Below are 25,935 nucleotides of genomic sequence, written 5' to 3'. Positions count from 1 at the left end.
TGATGACTCTTCTACACAGCTAAGCTTATTAAGAAATTGACTTAATTTTGATAAGATGAGAGCGATAGATATTCTTAGATTATGTTTTTTGCGTTTAAATTTTTAAGCTTATAAAATGTTAAAAGCTTTACTTTTAAGTGTCGTTTGCCTTTATTTGGGTTAATCTATTATAATTAATTTTTTTAAGGATTTTGTGATCTGCAAAATATGGAAAATATGTTCTTTTTTTCAAGTGGCAGCCGTGGTCACCACTCGGCTGAAATATTTCATCTTTAAAAATATTCTTTTAGGAAATGAGTATAGAAAAACATGTCCTTATTAAAGCTTTTGTATTTTGTAAGTTAATACATGTTTTATTAATTCCTAAGAAAACTGAAATATGGATAAAACATAAGAGATTTGTACAACCCTATTACGGTTATAAATCAAAATACGCGATTTGGCACTTTTAATGAAACTGATAAACTGGTATGATCGTCTTTAGCGATTTTAACTGACAACTTTGGTATTATGGTTATCAAAATTATTGTTCGTTATTAAATTTTCAGTTAATCATCGACAATATATTGTTCATAAGATGTTTTCAAGCACCGCGAAAGCCAAATAATGAAAAAAATATTAATAGGGATTCATACTACAGGTTTATCCATTGATTGATAGTTCGTATCAATAGTCAATTGATTGATTTTTGTAAACCACAAAAAAGCTGCGAGTTTCAAACCAAATGATAACGCACCAATTCAAAATTGGTTGGAAATATTGTTATTTTTCAACCTCACTGTTCCAAAGTATTATATTCCCAAGGTACCTATTACAACACTCCTATTCATACTCTTATTTATAGACTATATAGAAAAGCAACTTTAATTGAATCTTGTCGTGTAACATAACATCTATTGTGTGTATAGAAAACAGCTTAAATTTTACAAAATTTGAATATTCTCTTCTATGTTCCATGTTCCAATAATATACTCGTACATATTTATACCAAAACACTGAATGATGTTGTTCTTGGAGAAACCTTTAAGGCAATCGTCTTAAAATGCAAAACACATATGTTCTGCATATAAATAAAACCGTGCCGTGTACCGTGTTGATGATGATGATGGCAGCTGAACTCAATCGCTTGCACATAATTGCCAGCTTTTGTGCCTAAATTATGTTAATTTTCCTTGTATTTTCCATATTATTCACCTCTGTGGAATTAGAATCGATGGGGAATAATAATAATTGAATTTGGTATTTGGCCGAGGTACTAGCTCTATATTTAGTTAAATGGAATGGAAAAATCGACAGCATACAAGACACACGACGCGACGACGACAACGACAAAGACGACCCAAACGAAAACACCACTTGCTGGGGGAGGTTTTAAACAATAATTATATGGGTCAACTACTTAAATCGAAAAAAAACATGCTACACCAATAAATTACTATAAAATAAATGTCTCGAAAATCCTCGTGTTTATTGAAGTGAAAATTCGAAACTAATACAAGTAAAAGTAAACGGTGTTAAAAAATGCTCTTGTTCTTGTCGACTGTTGGAATGTTTTTTTGTGCCGGAAGCCAAACTTAAACATTTTTGACAGCGAGCTTTTGAAAAATTTTCTTTAAATGACAGTAAATAATTCATTGAGTTTACCGGCCTAGAAGTTGAATTTTCTAAAATATCTGGTCTTCCGTCCACAGAGTGGAAGAGATGTCATTACAAAATGGCTACTTAAGAATCACGCACTTTGACATTTGCAGATGTCGAAAAGCTTTGTTTGTGAACTGTTTGAGTTATGTTAAGTTGATGTTTATGTTAATTAAGTGTCAGTACATGAATGAAGTGGTTTTTGACTTGATCAAATTTTCAGTTACTATTGCGTGCTAATTTTGTTAAAATCAAACTGTTTACAAATGTTTATAATAAAACATCAGGAAATTTTATTGTCCTTGTCAATGAAGGGTGTTTGATTGCGCAAGTCTGACTGATCCAATGGTCTCATTATTGCAGATGACAGATATCAAATTTTCAGAAAGATAAATTGGTAAAGCGTCAACTGGGTGTATCCTACTTCAACAATGGCTGCGTTCAATCTCAGACAGAAAAGGTATCCGGATACTTTTTTATTAGTGTTTACGTGTAAAATAACAGCTGATAAAAAACCGCTGAGATGTTAAAAAAGGAATCCAAAGGTATCTAAGAATTTCTGGCTCAGATACCTACTGACAGAACAGCTAATTCAACACATGGGTGAATTTCAAGAAACATGAAAATTGATTTCAGCCTTTTGAATTTGTTGTTAAACAAAAAGATACAAAATGCGTTAGTCAAAGTTGTATCTGGGGATGTTCCGTATATAGTAGACGATGAATGAACAATGAACATACCACTTGGAGAATTTCGTTAAATGAAAAATGAGCAGAAATCTTAGCTGAATTAAACCTGTCTCCAGCTGATAAGAAACTTTCTTGCTTACTTAAGATCCAAATAAAAAACACGTTAAAAGTTCTTGTATTTTCCTGCACTTTTGAATTATCCATTAAATGTTTTATCTTACAACAATTTTGACTTCGAACTTAAATTTTTCTCTGCTTTTTGTGAACAGCTGAAAGTTGTTTTTATTTTTTGACGGCTATCGAACTCTTTAAATAAGGTATTTAAAAATCCACCTATCCAAGATATCCTATCCAACACGAGATTGAACGCAGCCAATGACTATTTTCAGCCATTTTTCGAACAATTTTTACAGATACAAGAAATTCTGAAGTGTCATTCAGACATAGCAGACATTAAAACGATCTTTCATGTCGCATAATGGATGCGAGGCCCAAACTTTGAATACGATTTTAATTACGGATGTGGCTCATTACACCCTCTTCGGCAGAGTTATAAAATAAAATTGTCGAAAAACTAAAAAACTGGACGACGAAAATCGAAAAAACTGGACGACAAGATAATTGTGTGCTGTTTTTTAAAACGGGGACTTATTTCTTCAGAGAAGGAGAAACTATAGATGAACGTCGAAGTTTTGACGCACAAGGTGGGTTCAGAAATAATAGGAAAAAGGTCTAAAAAAGCTTTTCAACAATATTGAAGCAACTTACCAGACTTCAAAAGCTAAGACCAAATTCCCAGAAGCTTTGTCTCAAAAAATGGTAATTTTTGGAGTGTACTCCTCGTTTTCCGGATTTAAAAGTGCAGGACCTTATTCGGTGAAGTTTTAAATATACGAATTTAAAGTTAATATATAGCCTCTATAAGGCCAAAACAATAACTCCTGTTCTTTGTAAAAATCGGGGGCAAAATGAAGTTCTGCAAACATACTCTTTCAAAAGTGTCAAAATTTTGACAGATGACTTTGAGTTTAAAACAAATCCCTTAAGTTAACTACTGAATGCATTCAAACATTTTTCGAATTTTAATATGAGTACTCTTAAAATATGACATTTCAATATTCATTCCATTCTATTCGTTCTTCTGTCACAATTGAAAATTGGAATTTTGTAAAACAGACCCAATAGTTTGAAATGTCAGAAAATATGAAGTAATATGGCTTAGCAGAAAATCAAAAGTTAAAGGAATATTTTTTGATTTTAAATTAAAAATTTAAGAGTTAGTTTAAAATTACTAAAAAGTCTTTAACATTTTACTGAATAGTCTAAAATTAAAATTTTGCAAAGATTCAAAACCACCAGCTTACGATATACACCACCAATAAATATAAGGTGTTACACTTCACGGACTCTTGAGTATAACCTTTTTTTCTGATCTATTCCCACCTCAATCCTTTTTTTAATTTTCTCAAAAACTCCAATAAATCGACGTCGTCGTCTTTGGTATCAGATAAAAATACCAGAATACCAAAAATTCTTCAAAGATCCTGAATGTTTTACAAGATATTTAAATCAAAAGGTTAAGTGAAATTTTCTTTTTTCCCATAATAAAGTATCTTTCGTATCCTATTTTTATTTTTATTTATTCGCATCCCCTAAATATCTATCTCAAGATTTTTGTATTTTTTGAACAAAAACCCATGGAAAAAATTTATTGGCAATTCAATAATCCAGATCCACATGTGTTAATAATAAATAAACGATTTGTTATTCAGATTCGTAAGGATATCCGTTGAGCGAAAGTGTTTCATCTCATTTCAAAGGATAACAACAACACCACCAACAGCAGCAGGAAAAAAAGAGTCCTTCCACTTCCCATTTCACTACATTTTTAAATTTGTATTCCGGCGAAAAACCTTTTTCATTGTTCGGTGTTCGCTTTGCTTTGGCTTGCTTCCTATTCGTCTCTCTGGGTAGGGTTTAGTTCGGTTCGGTTAGGGTTGATGTTGTATATCCTTGGTTGGTATACTGTTGCTATTTCTAATGGTGATAAAAAGAAGGACCTTAGAAGGGAATCCTCAATTCTCTCTAGAGGCACCGGAATTCCTTCGGAATCAAAACATTTACAATTCTATTTTCCATAACTTCTATATTCTCGTTTTCGCATAGCCTCCCATCGCATCGCATCGCCATAGACGTTTTTATTTTTGTTCGTCCTTTTCTCTTTTCTTTTTCGCATTCTGGGCCATAAACATGGCTCAATAAAAAATATATACGTTAAAATAAAATAAAAGAAAAAAAACTGACAGATATAGGGAGGAGGGAAATAACTTTATTCCACAATTTGCCGTCATCGGAGATGATGCTTGACGGTAATGGATATTCCACTAGGGAAATTGTGGAACACTGCACCTGCAGTTCGGTTAGGGATTTACATTAAAGCTCTTTCAACACAAAAACAAAAACTAAAATAACGAACAAAATAAAAAGTACGGTGGGTGTTTTATTCTCATTTGGCTGATGTCGGAGGACTAAAAAATAATGAGGGATGCTTTCTGTTGGAAGAATTCCTTTTTGTCGCAGGAGCAGGACTAAAAATGAGGATACGTATAGCTACAGAGTATTCAGGATCATCGTTAGCGCTCGAATCTGCCTATGTTGAATGAATGGTTACCTTTTTTATTATTTTCTTTTTGTAGTTGGATTAAAGGAACAAAGGAATGCGTCAGCAAAATCCCACCGGATCGACAGGAAATCACATTAAGTGACTTGCTTAAAGAGCAAACCAATAAAAACGTGCAATTTTTTTTGTTGAAATTTTAAGACTATATCTACCTATAGCTATGAACCTATGTATCTACCTAGATCTACCCTACCTGAACCCAACTCAAAACCCTGAAGCACCAGTTTTTCATGAGTGATGATGATGACTATGTAGAAATAAATCAATTTGTTGAAAGTGAACAACTAAGGGTCCTTTATGTATCAATGACAAAGGGACATAATGGAAGGATTTGCTCAGTGATTAATGAAAGCAATAGAGTTCTATGAAATTCAATTATGATTCTACCTATACTCAATGGAAAACTTATGAGTTTTTTAACGTCCTGTCGTGTCGCTCGTCGTCGACTTGACGTGCGCCGCCATCGTCGTTGTAGTTTTGTGAAAAATTACAAGTTCATTTTTCTTTACAAATTGAAAAATATCTATCGGTTGAAAGCATTATATTTCATCAAATAAAAATTGAAGCTATCTTGAAGCTCTAAAAAGGTAATACGCAGGATTTAAGGTTGAATGAAATAAAGCCTGGATATGGATACCTATGGGTTAAGTTCATAGTGTTTTCGTGGTATTTTTCTTTCCTAAGAGTTTTTTTTTTATTTTGCTGTCAAAATAATACCAGCTATTAGTTTTAAGGCATGCATGCTTACATGCTTACAATCTTGATGCATTTCATATGTGAATTGTTATTAGCCTCGTAAGTACTTTTCTTTACAGAAATGTATATAGTGACCAGATAGCCAGAAGCAACTTCACCTAAGAAGGTTTTTTGAAGAAAAAAACAGAACCATTGGATCCCATTTTTTCATAATCAACCGATTTGTATTCTTAAAAACTTGGAAAAAATAAATAAATTGGTTGACGCAACAGTCCGTTGAGAATTAGGGCTTAGAGACTTACAACTTTAAAATCATTCATGTGCGTGAGTACTGTTGTCAGGGATGGAGGAGAACTTCAAGAAGACACACTAAATTAAAGTTTAAGCTGATTTCTGCAGAGATATGGATACGTCAATAATATGTTCTGTTCAATATTTTAAAAGTTTCTGATAACATTATTTTGCATTAACTAATATTACCCCAAAGTCAACGCCATTGACCGTTTTCTTAATGTTTGAATAGTAAAATTTGTTTGACAGTTACAATATCCTTATATTTATAATAATTTATTTTTCCTTAATATTGTATTTTTCTATAAATCTTATAATTATTCAAGAAGTTATATGATTCCTTATTCTTAAAATGTTGAATCTGATATATATTGTTTGGTTTTTTATTTATTTTTCAAATTCTAAAACACAGATTTTTCAAAAGTTTTTCATATCCTGGAATCAACTCCAATCTAAGAATTCCTTAACGTCTAGCTGATATGTTCAACTTTGCTGAAAAAAAAAGATTTTTCAAAAATTCAAATTGCAATTTTCAAATAACAAATAACTGAAAATGAATACAAATTATTTTCGAATCAAAAACTCTCGAAAACAAAGATATTTACTTAAATTTATTGGCACCAATGTGCATTTTCCAGTTTAGGACGCATCCTTTTGTTTTTTTTTTATTTTAATTGATCTGTAAGTAAAAATTTTATAAATTTAAAAAATTAACTACTTAAAAACTTAAATATTATCACAGTTTTAGACTTTGATATGTTTTTACAAACCACCTTTTGCGTAGTGATCACATTTCCAAATTCACAATATTTAGAATTCTTCCGTCATCGAAGCAAAAAGATTTGTATCCCTCCCGATTCACATCTATTGACGTCAGCCATGTTCCCTTAGACAATTCAACTTTCAAAAAATGTCCATCAGCAAACCCTTAAACCTCAGTTTAAGTCTTTTTTTTAAATACAAAGATTTTTTATTTAGACTAACTTCACGAATGTGAACCTTAATATTTCCCGATTTTAAATAAGATAACTTTATTTTTTATTTATTATAATTAAATTTTGAGATCAATGAATTCTTGAATATTCAAATCATCTACATATGTCGAATGGGTTTTTGGATAATTGCATTAAAAATACTCAAAAACACAGGTTGAAGAAATCATATTTTTGTCTTTCAAAAAGAGTGTTTCAACTTCTTTTAACTTTTTCAATCAAAATTTCGTACTTGTGTGATAAAGTTTTACAAGGAAATCAAGTTCTAACTTCACATGAGCTCGTTTTATAGGATTAGAGCAATTACCACTTTCAAAGCTCTCATCCTTTTACAAGTAAAAACTACACTATTATCACAAATGGAGCGATACAAGTTTATTCAAAGTTCGAACTTGTTAAAATTAACTTAAAAAATGTTGAAAATATTGTAGCCACATAAAGCATTTCTTAGTTTCCTGACGGTGTTACTTCTTAAAGAGGTGAGCCCAATTGACCACCGAAATCGTGTGATATAATATCTTTATTTTTGTTTTCTGGAGCCACTTCTAAGATAAGGTCTATGGAAATGCTTAACAATAGAGTTAAAACTTTAAGAATAAATTCGTAGTGTTATCGATATGATGTTGCAACCGTTGCCAAGGCTGATATTGTGGATATAATTGTTTTTTATTTTGATTGGTGTACATTATCTTATATTTCTATAATATAAAAATAAGTTTGTTTTTCCTTCCTGACGCTATAACTCAAGAACGCACGAAGCGATTTCCAAGCTTTTGCATTCGTTTGGAAGGTCTCGGGCTCCGTGAGGTTTAAAGCAGACTTAATTCAAGAAAAATTTTAATAGAAAAGCGATTAACTCCGTTTAGCTTATCATAGAAAGCTTTGTAAAAGTTCCGATTTGTGGAATTAGACTAGAAACGTCAGAGATATCGACTTCAAATAACGTTTGTTTTAAAGATAATAAGAAAAATATACAAAAACGACTTTTAAAAAAACTTAGTGAGAGATTCTTTTTATCATAGAGCAGTTTAAGAAAAAAGTGAAAAATTTGGTTGACCCCAAATTCAAGCTTCAATACAATATTGATACATTGCAGGGATTTGTTCGAAATAATGTGCCGTTGCTGAATTCACAGCAGAAACAATTATACGAAACATTATTGCAAGCGGTGGACAATAACACTGGTGGTCTATTCTTAGTGAACGCGCCTGGAGGAACATGGAAAACATTTGTCATTTCATTGATTTTGGCCACTATTTGATCAAGATGTGAGCGCTTTGGCGTTAGCATCATATGGAATTGCGGCAACTCTTCTAAATGGCGGTCGTACTGCACATTCTGCGCTTAAGTTGCTACCCAATTTAAACACAATTGCTATTCCAACATGCCATATTTCTCGATCCAGTGCAATGGGAAAATTGTTGATGCAATGCAAGCTCATTGTTTGGTATAAGGGCACAATGGCACATAAGAAAACACTGAAGGATCTTCGACGAAGTTACATCTTTGGCGGCTTCATAATATTGTTGGCAGGCGTTTTCAGGCAGATGTTGGCAGTAATTCCCCGTGGAACGTCTGCATATGAATTGAATGCTTGCCTGAAGTTATCACTTTTGTGGAGTAAAAACATTATCGCTAACCACTAATATGAGAGTTCAACTTCAAAATGATCAAAGTGCTGCACAATTTTCCAAACAATTGTTAGTTGTTGGAAATGGAAAAGTGCCAGTTGATGCGACAACTGATTAATTACTCTTAATAACGACTTTTGCCGAATTTTAGACTCTCAATTAGCTCTTATTGAAAATGTTTTATTAAACATTAATGAGAATTATCAGAATTATGCTTGGTTAAGTCAACGAGCAACTCTCGCCGCAAAGAATAATGATGTACACGCACTGAATTTCACCATTCAATCAAAAATTGCTGGCGATTTAATGACATACAAATCCGTTAACAAATCCCAATCATGTAGTAAATTATTCAACGGAGATTTTGAACTCTCTGGAGTTACCAAAATTTCCAATACATAACTTGCAACTCAAAGTTGGTTCAGTTATTGAAATATTGCGTAATTCAAACCAACCACGGCTTTGCAATGGTATCCGACTTGCCGTGAAAAGACTTATGCCGAATTTGATTGAGGCAACTAATATTAACGGAAAGTACACAGGTGAAAATGTATGTTTTCCTCGAATACCAATGATTCCGACTGATCTTCCGTTTGACTTCAAACGATTGCAATTTCCGGTTCGCAATGACAATTACGAGTGGCAAGGATCGCTAAGTGCTTGCGGGATAAATTTAGAAAATCATTGTTTTTCACATGGGCAGCTATACGTTTCGTGTTCACGAATTGGGAAACCATCCGTTTTTTTGTGTAAACGTCAAACTAAAAAACAAGAAATGTGGTTTACCAAAGGCCACTTCAATGAAACGGATAATTTGCTGACAAGTATAACGCTTTGATTCAGTATTTACTTTGGATTCACTTTCATTTTTTACTTAGAGTAGTTCAACTAAATTACACTTAATTTTTGTAACTTCCACTTGGTAACTCTTTTCTAATGAATTGAGAACACAATTCGTGAAAATGGTTAAGTTAGTGGAAGTTGATCTACCGGATACAAAACCGTGTTGGTACGGGGATATAGTTTCTTTTAATAAAAAATTAAATTTATCGCAAACAGATTTTCAAATACTCTAGATATTGCGGACAATTTACTAATATGTAGGTCAGAAGTTTGTTATTTCCTGTTTTGGACCACATTTGTGAATAGGAGTAACGAAGGACGTTTTCTATTCTGTCAAAAATACACCATATGTTAACGAACTATTAAACACAAAACTGTAGACAGAGCGACGGAACATTTTTTTAAAGCAATAGGTGGAATTTCATCTGGACCAGAATTATTATCTTCAAATAGATCAGATAGAGCCAATTCCACTTTTGATAAGGTAACACTTAAATTTCCTATGTTTGGACTGTTTAGGGATGGGCAAAAAGAGATGTTAGTTACATTACTAGAATAAATATAATTTGACTTAAAAAACTTAGCAAAGGCATCGCAGATAGATGGTAGACTTGTTAAAGTCGAACCTTAATATTGCATACTTTTAGGGAATCGATTAGATTTTTTTAATGAAACTCCAAAAACATACTGTAGTGGAATGAAATAAAAAATTTCCTTTTTAAATATAAAACAAAAAAATAAAAATTATTTATTTAAATCAAATTTATTGTTATTTCTAAATAACTTTGCTGGTGGTAATTATTTAAAATTTTAAATTGTATCTAGTAATCACTAAAGTACCTATTGTAACTTTGTTTGATGAATAAACTAAACTAAACAAATTGTTCTTCATCTTTAATTCCCCAAACGAAACGTTACAAGAAACGAAACAATCTGATGGCGAAACGGAGTTCGCCGGGTTTGCTAGTAATCTAATACAAATCTATTGATTTCTTTTCAGAAATACATTTTATTAAAATACAAAATTAACCTTATAAAGACATAAGCTAAGCAGTTTGACTATTTTCTCAGAACTATCCATTTTACTACCTTCCAAAGTTTGTTATTCTTAATATGCTCACAGTTTTTCAAAAAATTGTAGTAATTCATTCCTTTTTTCAAAAATAGTTCCATCGAAATTGATAAAAACATGATTAAATTTAAAAAATTACAACCTGATGTATGCATTCAAAAATTTTAACATATAAAAATGCAATTTCTGAAATTTCAAATTCAATCCTTTTATAATTAACCCAGTTTCAAAATTCAAAAGCCCAACATAGTGCCGAGCCGATATCAAAGCCCAATCGATATGTGGAAGCCATTATTTTTACTCCAGTTTTATTTTCCCCAGAACCATTATACATTCCAAAACAAAGCCCATAAATATTTCATAGTCAATAGTCAAGAATTTATTTATGTATGTGTATTTAAAATTTACGTCGTTTTTACACAAAATTACATTCGATGTAAGAGCAATAATATTTATGTATGCATGAAGGAAGTTATATTGTTTAAAACTGGAAACCATTCATAAATAATGATAAATGTATAAATAATATAGGAATTTTTGATTAACTACACTATGCTAGCTTAAAAGTAAAAATAATAAATTAATTATTTATAATATAGAGATCTCATCTGAGGAAAAAGAGGTTTTCATATGATTCTGGTTTTGATTCTGGAATCTGTTAATACTCAACGTCGTCCATTGTGTAATTGTCATCATAATCATCATCGTCAACATCGTTATCATGGTTACGAGTATCATCGAAAATCCTTTAGCTATGCTACTCGGTAATGGTAAACAACTTTTGATGTCGTTCGATGCTTTTGCCATTCAAAGTTCCACTATTACCACTTCCGTCCTTAACGTGATGATGCATATAGAGGCCACCCTCCATCAACTTCCGGTACAAGGATATGTATTTGCCAGCCGTTGTGGTCCTAGGAACAATATACTTTTCACAAAACACAGTCTTGCTTTGGGCTGCCTCACTAAGTCCCGCATAGCCGAGTGCCTCGAGGAACTTCAATACGAACGTATAACAATTGTATGTCTCCTCGTTATAGTGGTCAATGGTCCAATGGGGTTGTTTACAAATCTGCAAAATCCCAGCAAAGATTACATCTCGAATTTCAATGATTATGTATATTGCAAATGAATTCCGTTCGAGATAGTACCACACGGAGATACATATAACCCGACTTCGACAGAGAAAGAGAGAGATCTAAATGTCGATATGTGATGCGCTTACCTGCATAAGAACGTTATCCCAGAGGTCGTGCCAAGGATCAGGGACGTCTCCGACGAGCAGGCATTGCCACCATGCATTGTTGTCGGATCTACGCTGAAGACCGTTTCGGTCGAATTCAACAATGCTCCCGTGTGATGTGGTTACACCTATGTGCAGGTCCATGGAGTTATTGTAGTCGCTTTTCGAATTGTAAGTAACCAACATGCAATGCGGTCCAGGACGAAGCGAAGGTGAACCATATTCCGTTCCGAAAATAGGAAACAAACAAACAAAGAAAAAAAACCATCAAGTTAGTAGCTATTCGTATCTATACTACAACATAAAGGCCTGCTTGCTGTTTTGTTGCCAAAAGGATCAAAAATAACATTATACCCAAACACATCGCCAAGCTGAACTTCTGATGAGAGTTCTTCCTACAGGACGACGCAAAAGATGATGGTGGGCGCTTTGCTTGTGGTGCTATGCTATGCCACCAGAGATAAAAGCACAAACAAAACTTACTTTAAAAAATCACCCGTTGTTGGTCGAAGGACTATGCCACAAGGGTATTGTGATGCTCTAATGAAAGGATACGGCAGTCGAAATGGCATAAACTTTGGCATTGTCCTGTCCATCTCACAATTGCAATTTGGACAAACATTTGGCAAATTGAAACAGAAAACTTTCACCGAACAATGATGGAAGCACAGGATACCCGGATCTGATGTAACCGTCATTCTCTTCGCCATCTTTGTTCCTGTTGTTGGTGCTACTGGTGTCTTAGTTGATACGGTTGTTGTTTTTTCTGAAGATAACATTACCTGAAAGTATAAGAATACATAAAATGATGAATAAATAAATATAAGCTTTGATTTACAAAATAAAAGGATAATTGCAATTTGTTGTTTAGAAGTAACCTGAACTTCGTTTCCATAAATAAATATTATATAAGTTCCTTGCGACTGTTATTTGCTGGCATCTACTTACATTAAAGTAAATTTTGGGGAAAAGGGAGGTAGGGGTCAAAGTTCGCATAAAAAGGAGTTATTTTCTTTTATTTGGCTTTGATTTGTTTCTTTGTTAAACGAATTCTAGAGTTAAATCTAAAAGACTGCAGGAAAGACATCGGAGGTAATAAAATTTTTTAATGGCATTGACCATTAAATAAATACATTTTATGGCACTGAATAAAGCTCTTTTTTTAATCTAGGGTAGATCTCTAGTATATAAGAAGTGACATGCCATTAGTAGGAGTGGTGAGTCACTGCTTAGTATCCAATTATAATATACTGGAAGGAAAAGACTGACAACAATCATACCCAACGAATGTAGGGGACTTTAAATAATAATTACACCAAGATGCTATAAAAAAATCCTTTTTTTGTTTGTTAGTTGCCACTGGTTGCGAAAAAATGGCTCCAGCAGAAATAGCCTCGATATATATAATGGTACAGGATAGAAGTTATTAAATTGGTAGAAGGTCTTGTAACCCTCCTAAGGTACCAAGTAACTTATTATAGTTTTAGTTTCTTTTTATTAAAATTTAAATTGAATATTTAATTTCACCATGAAAAATACACCAACTAAAACATAGAAACGAGTTTTCCAGCTCTTACTTCATTTTCATGGTATGGCAACACTTTTTGAGAAGTGAAGTATTTCTTTTAACTTAATTTATATCTAAAAACCTATGAGAATGAGTAAAGATTTTTTATTTTTTTTGGAACATATATGTATTTACTTACTTACTTCGAAACAAAATTTAATAAGGCTTTAGTTTCATTTGAACGTCCTAAACATTCTCTAAGAAGACTTTTTATTTGAATCAGAGAAACAAAAACTAGTGAATGGGGTAAAAGTGAGTCTAGACAAATTTGTTTGTATATTACTGGAAAACTGTAGGCTTTTTTTCTCAAAAAACGTATACGTACATATCGTTGCTCGAGTGATTCACTCAATTGACAGATTTGGAGAAGAAGAGACAAAGAAATTGGGGTGCAAACTGCGCACAATACTACCTTTTCTTAAAAATTAACGGGCACTCAAGGGGTAATTAATAACCTTAATATGTATAAAGTTTGAACACAGTGCGAACTTTGAGAAAAAAGGTAAAGATTAAAGAGGAGATACCGATGCACATTGGTACACCAACTAAAACATAGAAACTAGATTTCCAGCTTTTACTTCATTTTATATAGTATGGCAACACTTTTTAAGTTCTTTGAACTTAAGTTATATCTAAAAAACATATAAGAATAAGTGAAGATTTTGTATATTTTTTGGAACATATATTTACTTACTTACTTCGAGTTTAAATTCGATAAGGCTTAATTTTGGTGAAAATTTTCATTTGTTCGTCCTTAACATTCTCTAAGAAGTCTTTTTATTAGAATCAGAGAAACAAAAATTAAAAATGGGGTAAAAGTGAGTCTAGGAGATTTTGTTTTTACTTCACTCGAAAACTGTAGGATTTGTTTTTCATAAAACTTATACGCACATATTGTTGCTGAAGTGATTCATACAATTTACAGATTTGAAGAAGAACAGTCAAAGAAATGATGGTGCAGTACATGTATGGAATGGAATCATTTTTTGAGTTGGATTATTCTTCGGAAACCAAGTTTCAGAGTGATTTAACGGGCACTCAAGGGGTTATTAATACCCTTAACATGTACAAAGAGAAAATAGGGAAAGATTAAAGAGGAAAGACCGATGCATATTGGTCTTAAAGTTTTGAATATCAAAATGAGGGGGTAAAGCAGAGCTGGGTAAAGCATTACACATTCTCGAAGTTCGCTAAAAAAAATAATCCGTTTACTTCACTATCTATAAAATAATACATTGATAATGTGTGCAATATGATTCATTCTGAAATAGTCCAAAGCTTATATTCTTTTTGATTTAACTCAGCTCCTGATTTAAATCAGCCCTATATCATGAATATCGGTCGAAGTATCGCGTGTGTGAAAATTACAGATCTTTTTATTTTTCACATTTTTTCGCGGTGCAGCATTATTTTCGAATCAAACCTTAAATTGTTTGATTAGTTCCAAAAGTCCAAAATAAGGACTTTTTAGGAAATTTTAAGCAAGTACCTATAAAAAAGGATCTCAATCAAAACTTTTGAATGTCTTTTTTTCTTGGACTATTAAAGCCTCAACAAAAATCGACTACGCTTTTTTAGCTCGATATTTTTCTAGCATTCTGAATGTTGAGACTATCGATTAGCATCGATTACATTCTTTATCAAAAATTAATATTTCTTCGTGTTTTTTAACTGCAACGTAAGGCCACCTGTAGAAATATTTCAGACCGGTTCCAGATGACAGATATGTTTTTCTCAAGTAGTTTAATCATGTACCAAATATGACATGACACCAAGTTGTATTGGGTGCACCACCAGTTGCCAAGTTATAAATCTAGGCGATAAATAAAATTCAGCTTGCAGAAAATACTGTATAAATTTCTGTCGAAAACTACGGAGCTCAAATAGTTTTGATAATTTTAATTTGCAAGAAGAAGATGCGAAAATAGTGTTACAAACTTTCAACTTTCCCTTGAGAGACTTGGATTTCAATGTTGGCTACCACCCACTTGAAGGAAGACCAAAACCGTTCTTCTATTACTTGATAAGGATACGACACAAACTCTAAAAGAGAACTTTAAGCTTTCCACCAAAATATTTCCAAGCGATTTTATGCATTCAGAAACAGAAGACATCAACATCCGTCACGTTCGTGGTCGCAGTCGAATGTTAATGATGCAAATTTATACTTATGAGATTTTAGCTGACGATGGAAAAAACTTATGATAATTAATTTACAACTATTTCTAAAAATAGGTTTGCATTTTCATCAAAATTGAACAAAGTCAAAGAATTAAGCAGATAATTCAAATCAATTTGAAATCAGCACTAAAAACCAATTCAAAACCGCATAATTTGGAACCATAAATAAATTAAATTCAAGGTTTTTTAAAATTTTCTTATAAGTTGAACCCACCTTATGAACATTTTTAGAAAGAAGGATGATAACATTATTGAAGCTTTATCTAGAAGCAAAATGTTTGTACTTTGAACAATCATCATACATTGACCTTAGCTTTAAATGAAACCTTTTAAATTGTTATTAACCTTTTTTAAAACCTGATGTTATAAAAACAAATATAAGACGAGATTAGAATTTAGTAGATTTTAATTCTTTAAAAAAGTATTTTATTGGTTCATCATCTAGCTAAAAAGAACGAAAAAATCAATTGTTGAAGAAATGGTACTGTACATTTGTTCATGTAGCTGTTTTAAAGTCAATTCAAACAAACGGCTTAAAAGAAAAAGCTTAGCAAGAATTTGATAATTGTACTAACATCAAGGCCTACATTATTGAGTTGCTCTAAAACTACCTCAAAACTAGATTTAAAGAAATTCAGAGTTTAAAGTTTTTGCAATAAAAATTGAGATTTTGTTTTTTTAATAATAAGCGAGCACTCAATACCCTTAAAATGTTTAAAGTTTAAACACAGTCCGAACTTTAGGAAAATAGGGAAAGATTAAAGAGGACATACCGATAAACATTGGTCTTAAAGTTTTGAATATCAAACAGAGCTGGGTAAAGCATTCCACATTCTCGATGTGAGGTTAAAAAAATAATCTCTATACGTACGTCCGAAATTGCGCTCAAGGTTAAACTGATGTGCATTCCTAAAAGTACGAGTATTACGGCTGAATTGTTTGGGGGGGTGGATACAACTGGCTAATTCGACAGAACAATGTTTATAAAAATACCGGTAGAACAACGAAAGGCACGAAATATTGCGGCGCTGTTCAAGTGACGTAAATGTTTCGGTTATAGTTCTATCGCCTATCATTTTCAAAGCTCTTTTTTGGATCCAGTCCAAAATACTTAAAATTGTTTTATAAGGGCACCTGCCCAAATATGCAAGTTATATTCAAGTTTTGGACGAATGAAGGCTTTGTAAATTACAGCCAGATCAGAAGAGGTGAAAAATTTTGTCCACCGTCGGAGAAATCTTAAGCACCTAGAGCTGATCTGTGATATACATACCGAGTACTGAAAGTTGATTAATTTCCTGGATGCTCATGGAAAGCGAAATCGGAGGTGTTTAACGCTTTAACGAAAGGAGACAGCATTGAGTTTTCGAAGCATTAAATTCTAAACGGCTTTTAGTTATCCATGCTGTCGAGATAAGAATTTAGTGAGCTTATCATACGCTGCCGTTGAAGTTATACATCCGAAGGACAAGGATGAGAATCTAAAAAGAATATGAAAAGCTGAGGGTACTGTTACCCGCGAAACAATATAGTGGGTTAGAACTTTCAGACAAAAGATAATTTATAAAAATAAAGCAGAGCGTTGGTGAGAGACAAAACAGAGCCCTGGGGCACACCAGCGTTTATTTTCTAAATATCAAATTTTAACCCGTCCAATACTACTTGAATTGAACGGTCCGAAAGGTAATTTCTAACCCAACGAAAAAGGTGTATTGTTTAAAATATCAATCAAATGAAAATAGTCTTTTGAGTACCATTAATTTTATTAACTTTTAAATCAAATTTATGAAAACTTAAAACTGAATAATAACAGTATTGTTTACAAACTGTCCTATCAAACCAAAAAATTAGAGTGAAAATCCAAGTTCTATAACAGTATTTTTCACGAACAAACATTTTTGAATTTCCGCTAAGAATCGGATTGATTTAAAAGATAGTTTCATATTTCATTTTTTGTTTTCCTTGACAACATAAGCATAAGTTGAAATAAAGCCACCCCCTCTATACCTTGAAGAGGACCATATTCTTTCAGATTACCCTGGATTTCTCTAGAAGCTTCAGAAGAAAATAGAGAAAATTACCCTTTTTACCACTTACTTATAAAAAAATAATCTTAGTACTAGAATATTTAAAAAAATATCCAATTATCTGTAATTTTTGACTCTTAACTCAATTGTTTCCAATCACATTTGAGGTCAACATCTAAAAACTTTATTGTGAAATCAATTTATTTCAACCCCAATCCTTAGTAGCACTTGGAAACAAAGCTATACCAAAACCCAAAGACTCTTATACTCTGTGTCTGTTACGTGATTATCATTCCTTAAAAAAAAAGAAACAACAAAGCAAAATATTCACGCTCTCATTAATTACAACCCCTAAGAAAAACAACAAAACAACAATAATCCAAACATTCCACCTGTTTCTTCTTCTACTACATAGAACTCGTAAGAGGCTATATCCAATACTCTCTGATGTCTCCTTTGAATTCGCCGACTTTTCGTCGTCCTTCCGATGCACAATCAACCCCATTTTCCACTGCGCAATCTCACCAAATTTTATAATGCATTTATACACCATGCAACATCGTTTTCCACCTTAGATATCACCTTTTCTTCTACAATTTCCCCCCTCCAATTTTCAACTCAACATCAAACACACCATAGAAGAGGGGGGAAAATGAAAATTCAGAAACTACAACAAAAATAAAAACCTATGCGATTATATCATCGCCGCAATTCTTTGGAAGGAAGAAACGACTTTTGGCCAAGAGGGTTGAACACCGCGTAATGCACCCTCGACTCTCTAGTAGAGTGCGAGCTTTGGTTGTAAACGGTCCAGCTGGAAAAGTGCTGCGGTCAATAAAATTTTTGTTTGTTATTTAATATATCGTTGTTATTTATAACAAAAACCAAATTACTAACAAAATAATATATTGTTGAAATATTTTACTATAACAACATTTTCACATTCAAGTCACTTAAGTTTTTATTTTTTTGGAATTCTAATTGATGATATTTCGTAAATCTATAAGAACAAGGCGACAACGTGGCTTCTAATGCTTTTACCGGTCGAACGTGCCCGCGTATTGATCAAAAAATAAAAAAGTATCTTTCTCTTTAAATCGTGGGCTTCACTAACAAGCAGTAGAAGCACATTCGTGTAATAAAATTTTTAAAAAACCAACAAAACAAATAAAACAACCAACTTAAAAATCAAAAAAAAAAAAGGATACAAGATTCATATAACATTGAAAGGTAGACAAATGAAAAAGGGGGCTTGATCCTTGAGGGTTTGTGGGTAAGGGTGTGGGTGTGGGTTTGGGTGGTGTGCTCCTTCTTCGTTCGCTGAAGTGTGTTTCTATGGTCACGATTTAGAACTTTTTGTTTGGCTTCCTTAAAGGATATACAAGTGTACAAAACAAGAGGAACCGCAATGTTCCTGACTATAGGGAGTACCTATATCCGAGTACCCTACATCATCAAGGATGAACAGAAGGCGGTTTTTTTTTCTTATTTTTTAAGTTGCGAGAGTATTTTATTTTCAAACAGAAACAAAAATACAAAAAAATACCCTCCTCTCTTTGAAATTTGAAGTAAAAAGAAAAACAAAAAATTATTATCCTTGTGCATAATTTAATTTGGATGTTGGCAAACACGAACCGAAAACAACAAGATGGTCAGGACACACAAGACAGACAGGTGGTAGATGGATCGATGGATGGATAGATGGTTGGATGAATATAACTGCTTGCTTGCTTGTGTGCTTTCTTGCTTGCTTTATTCATTGTCTGTTCGTCCAGCTTCTCGTTTTCGTTTTCGTATAGTTGCTGTCGTTGTCCCTCAATGCCATTCATGATTTTCGTCATTTTTATATTCGTCATGATCAAAAACAACAACTTCAAAAGGAATTTTCATATTTTACATTTGTTTTTTCTTTTATATTTTCCTCTCATATTTACACCGAATAAATATTTATGAAGAGAGAGACTCTGCTCCTTTTCTATCCTATCCTATATCTAGGTTCGGTCGTCCTTTGCCTTCAACCTTCAACAATCCTCCAAAAAATAAAAACCCATCACAATTCATTGTAGGAGCCAACCCAAATGTAGTATGTAGATAGTAGGTATATTCTCTGTTCATCCTTTATGGGGAGCTTAATCGCCGCCACCGTCGCCTCATTCCCTTGTGTTTTATAGCAAACTACAAGGATCCAAAGGATCCATCCATATCCTTACACTACAGCACCGCCCAAACAATATACCAGCACCAAAATCTAAAGAAATGAAAAACCAAAATGAAAAACACCAAAGGAAAAGGACCTGCTGCCAGAAAATAAAACATGAGAGGAAAAACACACACAACAACAACAACAACAAATAAAACAACAACAAACCAAACAACAACAAAAATAATAAAGTGTAAAGTGTTTTATTTGTGAATTATTTCACTCTTAGTCTCGGTCGGTTGGAGCCATCACATGATACTCGTACACCATAAATAATTATATATACATATACGAGTCCTTCTATATTCTTTGTGTTTTGTTTTAAGTTGAGTCGAGAATTGAGTCCTTTTTTTTCGTTGAATTTTTGCGGTGTATATAGTTCTTGTTCTTCTTCTTCTGCGAGTGTTTAGCTTTTGCTTTTTCTTTTGCCGGGAAAACAAAAATATCCTCGACAAAACAACACAAGAAATCATAATCATCATCCTTGAAGTGTTCTGTGCGTCGTCGTTGTCGGTGTATATCCTTTTTGCTTTGTGTCCTTTCTTTTATTTTTAGTTATATTTTATAGCACAAGGATAAATTGCTTTGAAAACAAGGATTCACAATTAATCATATTTATGTGTGTTTATTTATGTTTAATCCTCAACAACCCCCTCCTCTCCCCCTCTTAGATGAATGCAGATATAATTAATGGAGTTTAAAAAAATAAAATAATGAAAAATAAATAAAAAAATTAAATTCCTTCTACTACTAACCGCAAGTTAGTTTCTGTGGTGCAGCAGTGTGAAGTGTCAAACTTATAAATTTAAATTATTTAACAAAAACTACAAATATAATAAATAAATAAATAAAGATAAAATAAAACAAGGATAACAATTCATCATCACTGCAGGAAAGTCGTGTTTCTGCCAAGAAGAGAGGGTAAGGATGTTTCTTTTGTTATTATTACTACCATCACCTACTCCTTTAAGGACCCCCATCAGTATAGACCCCCACAAATCCAATTACAACTTACAAATTTCTTTATTTTGTATTTGTGCTATGCGAATATCCTAGCTCCTAGCTCCTGGATCCTATATATCCTTTTTTAGCCCCCCTTGAGTAGATCCTAACTCGCATTTTCCTAACCCCCTGCACAGTTTTGAAAAACCCCAAACGGTATTTTCTCTTCGATGTGCGGTTTGCTTGCTTATTTGCTTCAGCCCCTAGAGAAAGAGAATATGTTGTGTTGTATTGTGCGAGTTTGTTCCATTAGGGGATGGAGTATTGGATGGTGGTGGTCTTCTTCCAATTAATATGCAAATCAGTTTTACTTTTGTTGCTTGCTTTGTTTTGGGAATGGGTATTTGGAGTTGGAGTTAGAAAGCTACACCACCCACCCTTAGTTCCTGTATTTTATTGTATTGGGTGGTTATCTAGGTTTTAACTGGATATGGGTTTTAAGTCAGATTGTTTATTTTTATGTTAGGTATACGATAGGACGATATATCCTTTCTAGGTACCTAGGTAATAGGTATATTTGATTTGTTGTTTTTGTTGTTGCTTAGCAAAGTGTCCATAGGAAATCATTTTTCTCTGATTGATGACGGTTAAAAGGATACAATGTTTTTGTTTCATAGGAATATTGAATTTGTTGATGGTTTATGTTTTATGATAGGACAGGAGGACACTTTGACGAAGGTTGTTTTTGTGAGATAAATATTTTTGTTTCTTTTTGTTATATTTTGGTGGCATTTCAATTGGGACCAAGCTCTTTTTTTGTAGAGATATGTCCTTTCGGGTGTAGATTTGGTGCTATGATAGGTTTTTAGGTGGATATTTAATATTTATCTATAAGTTTGAAAAATGACAGACAGTTTGTGTTTATTTTTCTATTTGTGATGTGTTGAGCGATTAATGGGTATAAGAGGTAAGAAAAGTTTGTCCTTTAGTTTGAAATATAAGGAGATTATTTTAGGTAGTTCTTGAGAATAGATGAACGTAGATAAAATTAATTAATTTAAGTAGTAATTAGTTGTGTGTCTAAGAATGTATTTTAGGAATAGTTAAAATATATATTTTTATCAACCCAAAACTTTGCTTACTAATATTGTATGTGTACGCTTTACGAAAATAGAACTCAAGTAGATTATAGACTTCGGAAGATAACTTTATAAATAGTTTTAGAACTTCTGGTCTGCTGAAAGATCTCTCCCTAAACTAAAAATAACTTAGGATTCCTTATAAATTTTGAATGATTTAGAGTGTTACCACTGCACTCAGATTAAATCCCGGGGATTTTTTTCTTAGAGGGTTTGGGAGTAATGTTGTTTTAAGACGAATGTTTTCATCAATTATATATCAATTTGGGGGAGAGCTTAATGCATAAGTCCTTAACACTTTTAAAAATTCCTCTTATTTTGGAATGAAGTAAAAAAGAAGGAGTAAGTTACTCTCTGCATGCGTAAAACATTTTCTAGGGACTTAGTTTTCGAGTAATTTTCAAATAAAGTGGGTCACAGTTTTTGGTACTTTGTTTTTAAATTCCCATTTGAAATTATTGTGTACCTAATCGTTCTGATTTTTTGGTTTTAAAATGTTTATATTTCACGACGTTTTATAGTTATTAAAATTTGAATGAATGGATAGTAGAGAGTGTTCTATGTGTGTTTTCATCAAATAATTTAAAATATGCAAACATTTTGGCTGACTCTAAATATTTCACGACCTTAAAGTGATATCGACTTCAATTTAATTTTGTATTATACATTGTGACGTCAAATCGAAGAATTAAAAAGCCAGGCGTTTTATGATTCAAACTAACTGAAAAAAATTGGCCCTTCGAATGTTTTCTGAAAAAGAAAAAATATAATTTCCAGAATAGTTTTATGAAACGAAGAATTACGTTATTGATATTTGGTATTGTTTCTTATATAACGAAGCAGTCAGTTTTTCTTATAGAAAAATACTACTATGTAACTGGATTCTACTTGATTCTATTCGAAACTTATTTCCGATTCTACTTTCAAATCGTACTACGTATGAACGTAGAATCGGATGCCGGTTATACCACCAAACTATTTGTTATTTACAACGAGTATCGAGATATTTGAAAAAAGATATGTTTGGGCAAGAATAATTATTACAAAAATTTAATTGAAAAGTTGGAATTTGGTGAGCAAGTTGAACGCAGAAAAATAAGAGATAATTCCCACATAATGGAACTGAGTGATAAAAAGTTTGTACATATTAGGTCCTTTCGAGTACCCTTCTAAAACAGTCCAATTTAACGAAAAAATACGAAATTTAACCAATCCTGTTCACGTACTCAAAAAGTTCGTAGTTTTTCGTAAAGGAGAGTGCTCACAAGCACCTACAAGCGCCCCAACCTGCGAATTTTAGCTTAAGAATATTCTTTGGGCTGATTTGTGAAAAGGGTAAAATTTGACAGAAATTCAAATAAATTAAATAAATTGCTCGCTTTTGGTGTCAGTTATAAAATTAAAAACAAATTTCCAAAGAACAGCAAGAAGACAGTAATATTTGGTACAACATTTGTTGTTTTCCCGTTCGCTTACTTTTTTGTTTTTTTCTTGGTGAGAGAATTTTACCCCCAATCTTTAAAATATCTCTTTTTAGGAATTTTAGTGCAGAAAGTACGCGAACGGACCTAATGTTCATAAGATCGGTTAATGCCTGATATGGATGGGCATGTCATGATTCACACATATATGCTCTTAGTGCTGAAAAAGCATATTTAAAACGGGTTTTGAAAATGGAGAAACGACTTCATAGATCTTACGTTAGTAAAATTAAAGTTTTAAAAGAACATATCGAACATTAGGTACTCAAATCTTTTCCCTTGAAGCTTTGGATTATCACACCATATAGAACTGGAACTGAACGTTCTATTGAATCTAAATTCAATAAAAAGCATTCAATTTCAAGATCAATAATCGAACGAGTTTTTAGTCTCCTCCAGGCAAAGTTCCCATATCTTTTGTCGGCCAGAGGTTGGCATTATCCGCCCGAGAAGGTAGCACAAATTATGAATTTTTGTTGTGCACTTCACAACATCTGCTCCAAGTTCAGAGTGCCTTTACCTGAACCTATTCAAGACATATTTTTGGAAGAAAATGGTAACCATGTAAACAACATTCAATAATATTAGAAATGATTTTTTGAATGCATAAATTAAAAATGTATTTTCTTTTATTTCAATAACACAAAAAATTTAATGAAAAACTTTTAAATTCAAATTGTATATTAGTAATTATAACATTTTACTTACACTTTGACAAAAAAAAATTTTGCTCGCAAACATATTTGATGTAGAGTGATTATTTTCGATTCTGACTTATTTTGAATTCTACTTTCGAACTACGTAGATCCTCGTTAATTCGAAAGTTTATTTAAATATATTTCGCACTACTAGAACTATTTCGGCTGACCCGATATCTTGAGAAAAAATAGTGGTATTAATTTAAAACTTATTTCATCTTTCATAAAAATATTGACTTATCAGTTGGATTATGTTCAAGCTGACTTTCGTCACTGTTTTCAAAAGTGTGGGTTGACCTTATTTTGACTTTATCGAGAATAGCTAACAAATTTATTTGAAAGAAAAAGAAGATATATGCTTGCTTCGTAGACCTAAAAACTGTGTTTGATACCGGCAATCAAAAAGCTTTCTTCTATAAAATGGCCTCACTTGGTAGATATTTATAAACATATTTAAATGTCTATGAAAAATGTTTGGGTCAAAATAGTACAAAGCTTTGGATGAGCCAGAGATTTGAAATTGATTTCCAACGACTGCAGGTGTTCCTCAAGGTTGTATCCTATCCCTTTTCTTCTTTTTTTATATTAATTCTGATAATTTACCAGTTTTTATAATATTCCTTTAAAAGTTTTACGAAGCGGATAACTTGGTTATGTTAGCGGATAATATTATGGTATTTGAGGTTTAAAGTTGTAGAAGGTTAAAAGAAAAAAGGTGGTTCTCTAACAACCTGCCGATTGAAATAGTAAAGGAATTTAAATATCTGGGAGTTTAGGTGCTTGCTAAAAGTACCTTAAATAACCACGTTTAACACCAGTTAAAGTAGCTCTATAGCCAATTTTCTTCTCTAACCAAAACATACCCATGGGATCTCAATACCGAGTTTTCTAAGTAACTTACTTACTTACTTAAGGTGGCGCTACAGTCCGGGCGGACCTGGGCCTCAACCAACAAGCGTCTCTCTTACACCTGGGTGCGCCACCTGAGTCGCGGTCTTCCTCTACTGCGCCGTCCCTCGGGATTGGATTCGAAGACCTTCCGGGCTGGAGCGTTGATGTCCATCCGCTCTACATGACCTAGCCATCTAAGCCGTTGGACTTTGATTCTGGTAACTAGGTCAGTGTCGCTGTACAGCCCGTACAGCTCGTCGTTATATCTTCTCCTCCATTCTCCATCTATGCATACAGGACCAGACTAAGACGACCTCATCTTTCTTTAACAAGGTTCAGGCCTCAGCGACACAGATGAGAACCGGGATGATGAGTGATTGCCTTCTAAGTCCAAAAAAGCAGTGATTTGCAAGAGTAATTCTTCGTTTGATTTCAGCGCTGGTGTCGTTGTCTGTGTTAATGGCGGGTCATAGGTAGACAAAGTCCTTAACTGCCTCAAAGTTATAGCTGTCCATGGTGCCGTTTTGTCCAAGACGTCGTTGTTCAGTGTCCTTTTTTGATGACAGCATATACTTGGTCTTGCCCTCATTGACCACTAAACCCATCTCCTTCGCTTCCGTCGCAATGCTCAAAAACGCTCCACTGACATCACGCTTTGATCTTCCAAATATGCCAATATCATATGCGTATCCGAGTAATTGGATGGCTCTATTGAAGATTGTGCCTTTAGTGTTGACGGTTGAGTTTTGCACAATTCTTTACAGAACGATGTTGAAGAAGTCGCATGACAGTGCATCGCCTTGTCTAAAACCTTTTTTGACATCAAATGCATCGGTAAGATCTTTTCCGACCTTGATAGAGCAGCGTGCATTCTCCATCGTCATTCTGCACAAACGGATAAGTTTGACAGGGATGCCAAAACTAAACATTGCTCGGTAGAGCTCTTCCCTATAGATGCTGTCATACGGGGCTTTAAAATCGATAAAGAGATGGTGGGTATCGATTTGAAGGTCCTGGGTTTTTTTCAAGATCTG

At 33.1% G+C, this 25,935-nt stretch overlaps 2 protein-coding genes across 6 annotated transcripts in view; one reads left to right on the top strand and one right to left on the bottom strand.

Annotated features, from left to right (window-relative positions):
- Positions 1-10,556: 10,556 nt before the first annotated feature.
- LOC129952881 (MKRN2 opposite strand protein) overlaps positions 10,557-25,935 on the bottom strand; it is a 134,592-nt gene continuing 119,213 nt past the window's right edge. The window contains exons 2-4 of the mRNA XM_056065806.1: positions 12,259-12,557; positions 11,758-11,935; positions 10,557-11,604 (exon numbers count right to left, since the gene is read on the bottom strand). Of these exons, the coding sequence (XP_055921781.1) occupies positions 11,290-11,604; positions 11,758-11,935; positions 12,259-12,554 (789 nt within the window). The 5' untranslated portion in view covers positions 12,555-12,557 and the 3' untranslated portion in view covers positions 10,557-11,289. The remainder of the gene's footprint in view (positions 11,605-11,757; positions 11,936-12,258; positions 12,558-25,935) is intronic.
- Positions 18,256-25,935, top strand: part of LOC129952880 (protein eyes shut) — a 133,087-nt gene continuing 125,407 nt past the window's right edge. For 2 of the 5 annotated variants that reach the window (XM_056065805.1, XM_056065801.1), the window contains exons 1-2: positions 18,305-18,780; positions 20,422-20,671. The gene's annotated coding sequence lies outside the window, so the exon portion shown is untranslated. Of the gene's footprint in view, positions 18,824-20,421; positions 20,672-25,935 lie in introns of all 5 variants that reach the window. The other 3 variants (XM_056065804.1, XM_056065803.1, XM_056065802.1) reach the window with 3 other exon arrangements.

Source organism: Eupeodes corollae, chromosome 3 (assembly GCF_945859685.1).
Source record: "Eupeodes corollae chromosome 3, idEupCoro1.1, whole genome shotgun sequence".
Lineage (NCBI taxonomy): Eukaryota > Metazoa > Arthropoda > Insecta > Diptera > Syrphidae > Eupeodes > Eupeodes corollae.
Note: the sequence above shows the minus strand (reverse complement) of the source record. Positions and strands in the feature narration are given on the sequence as shown.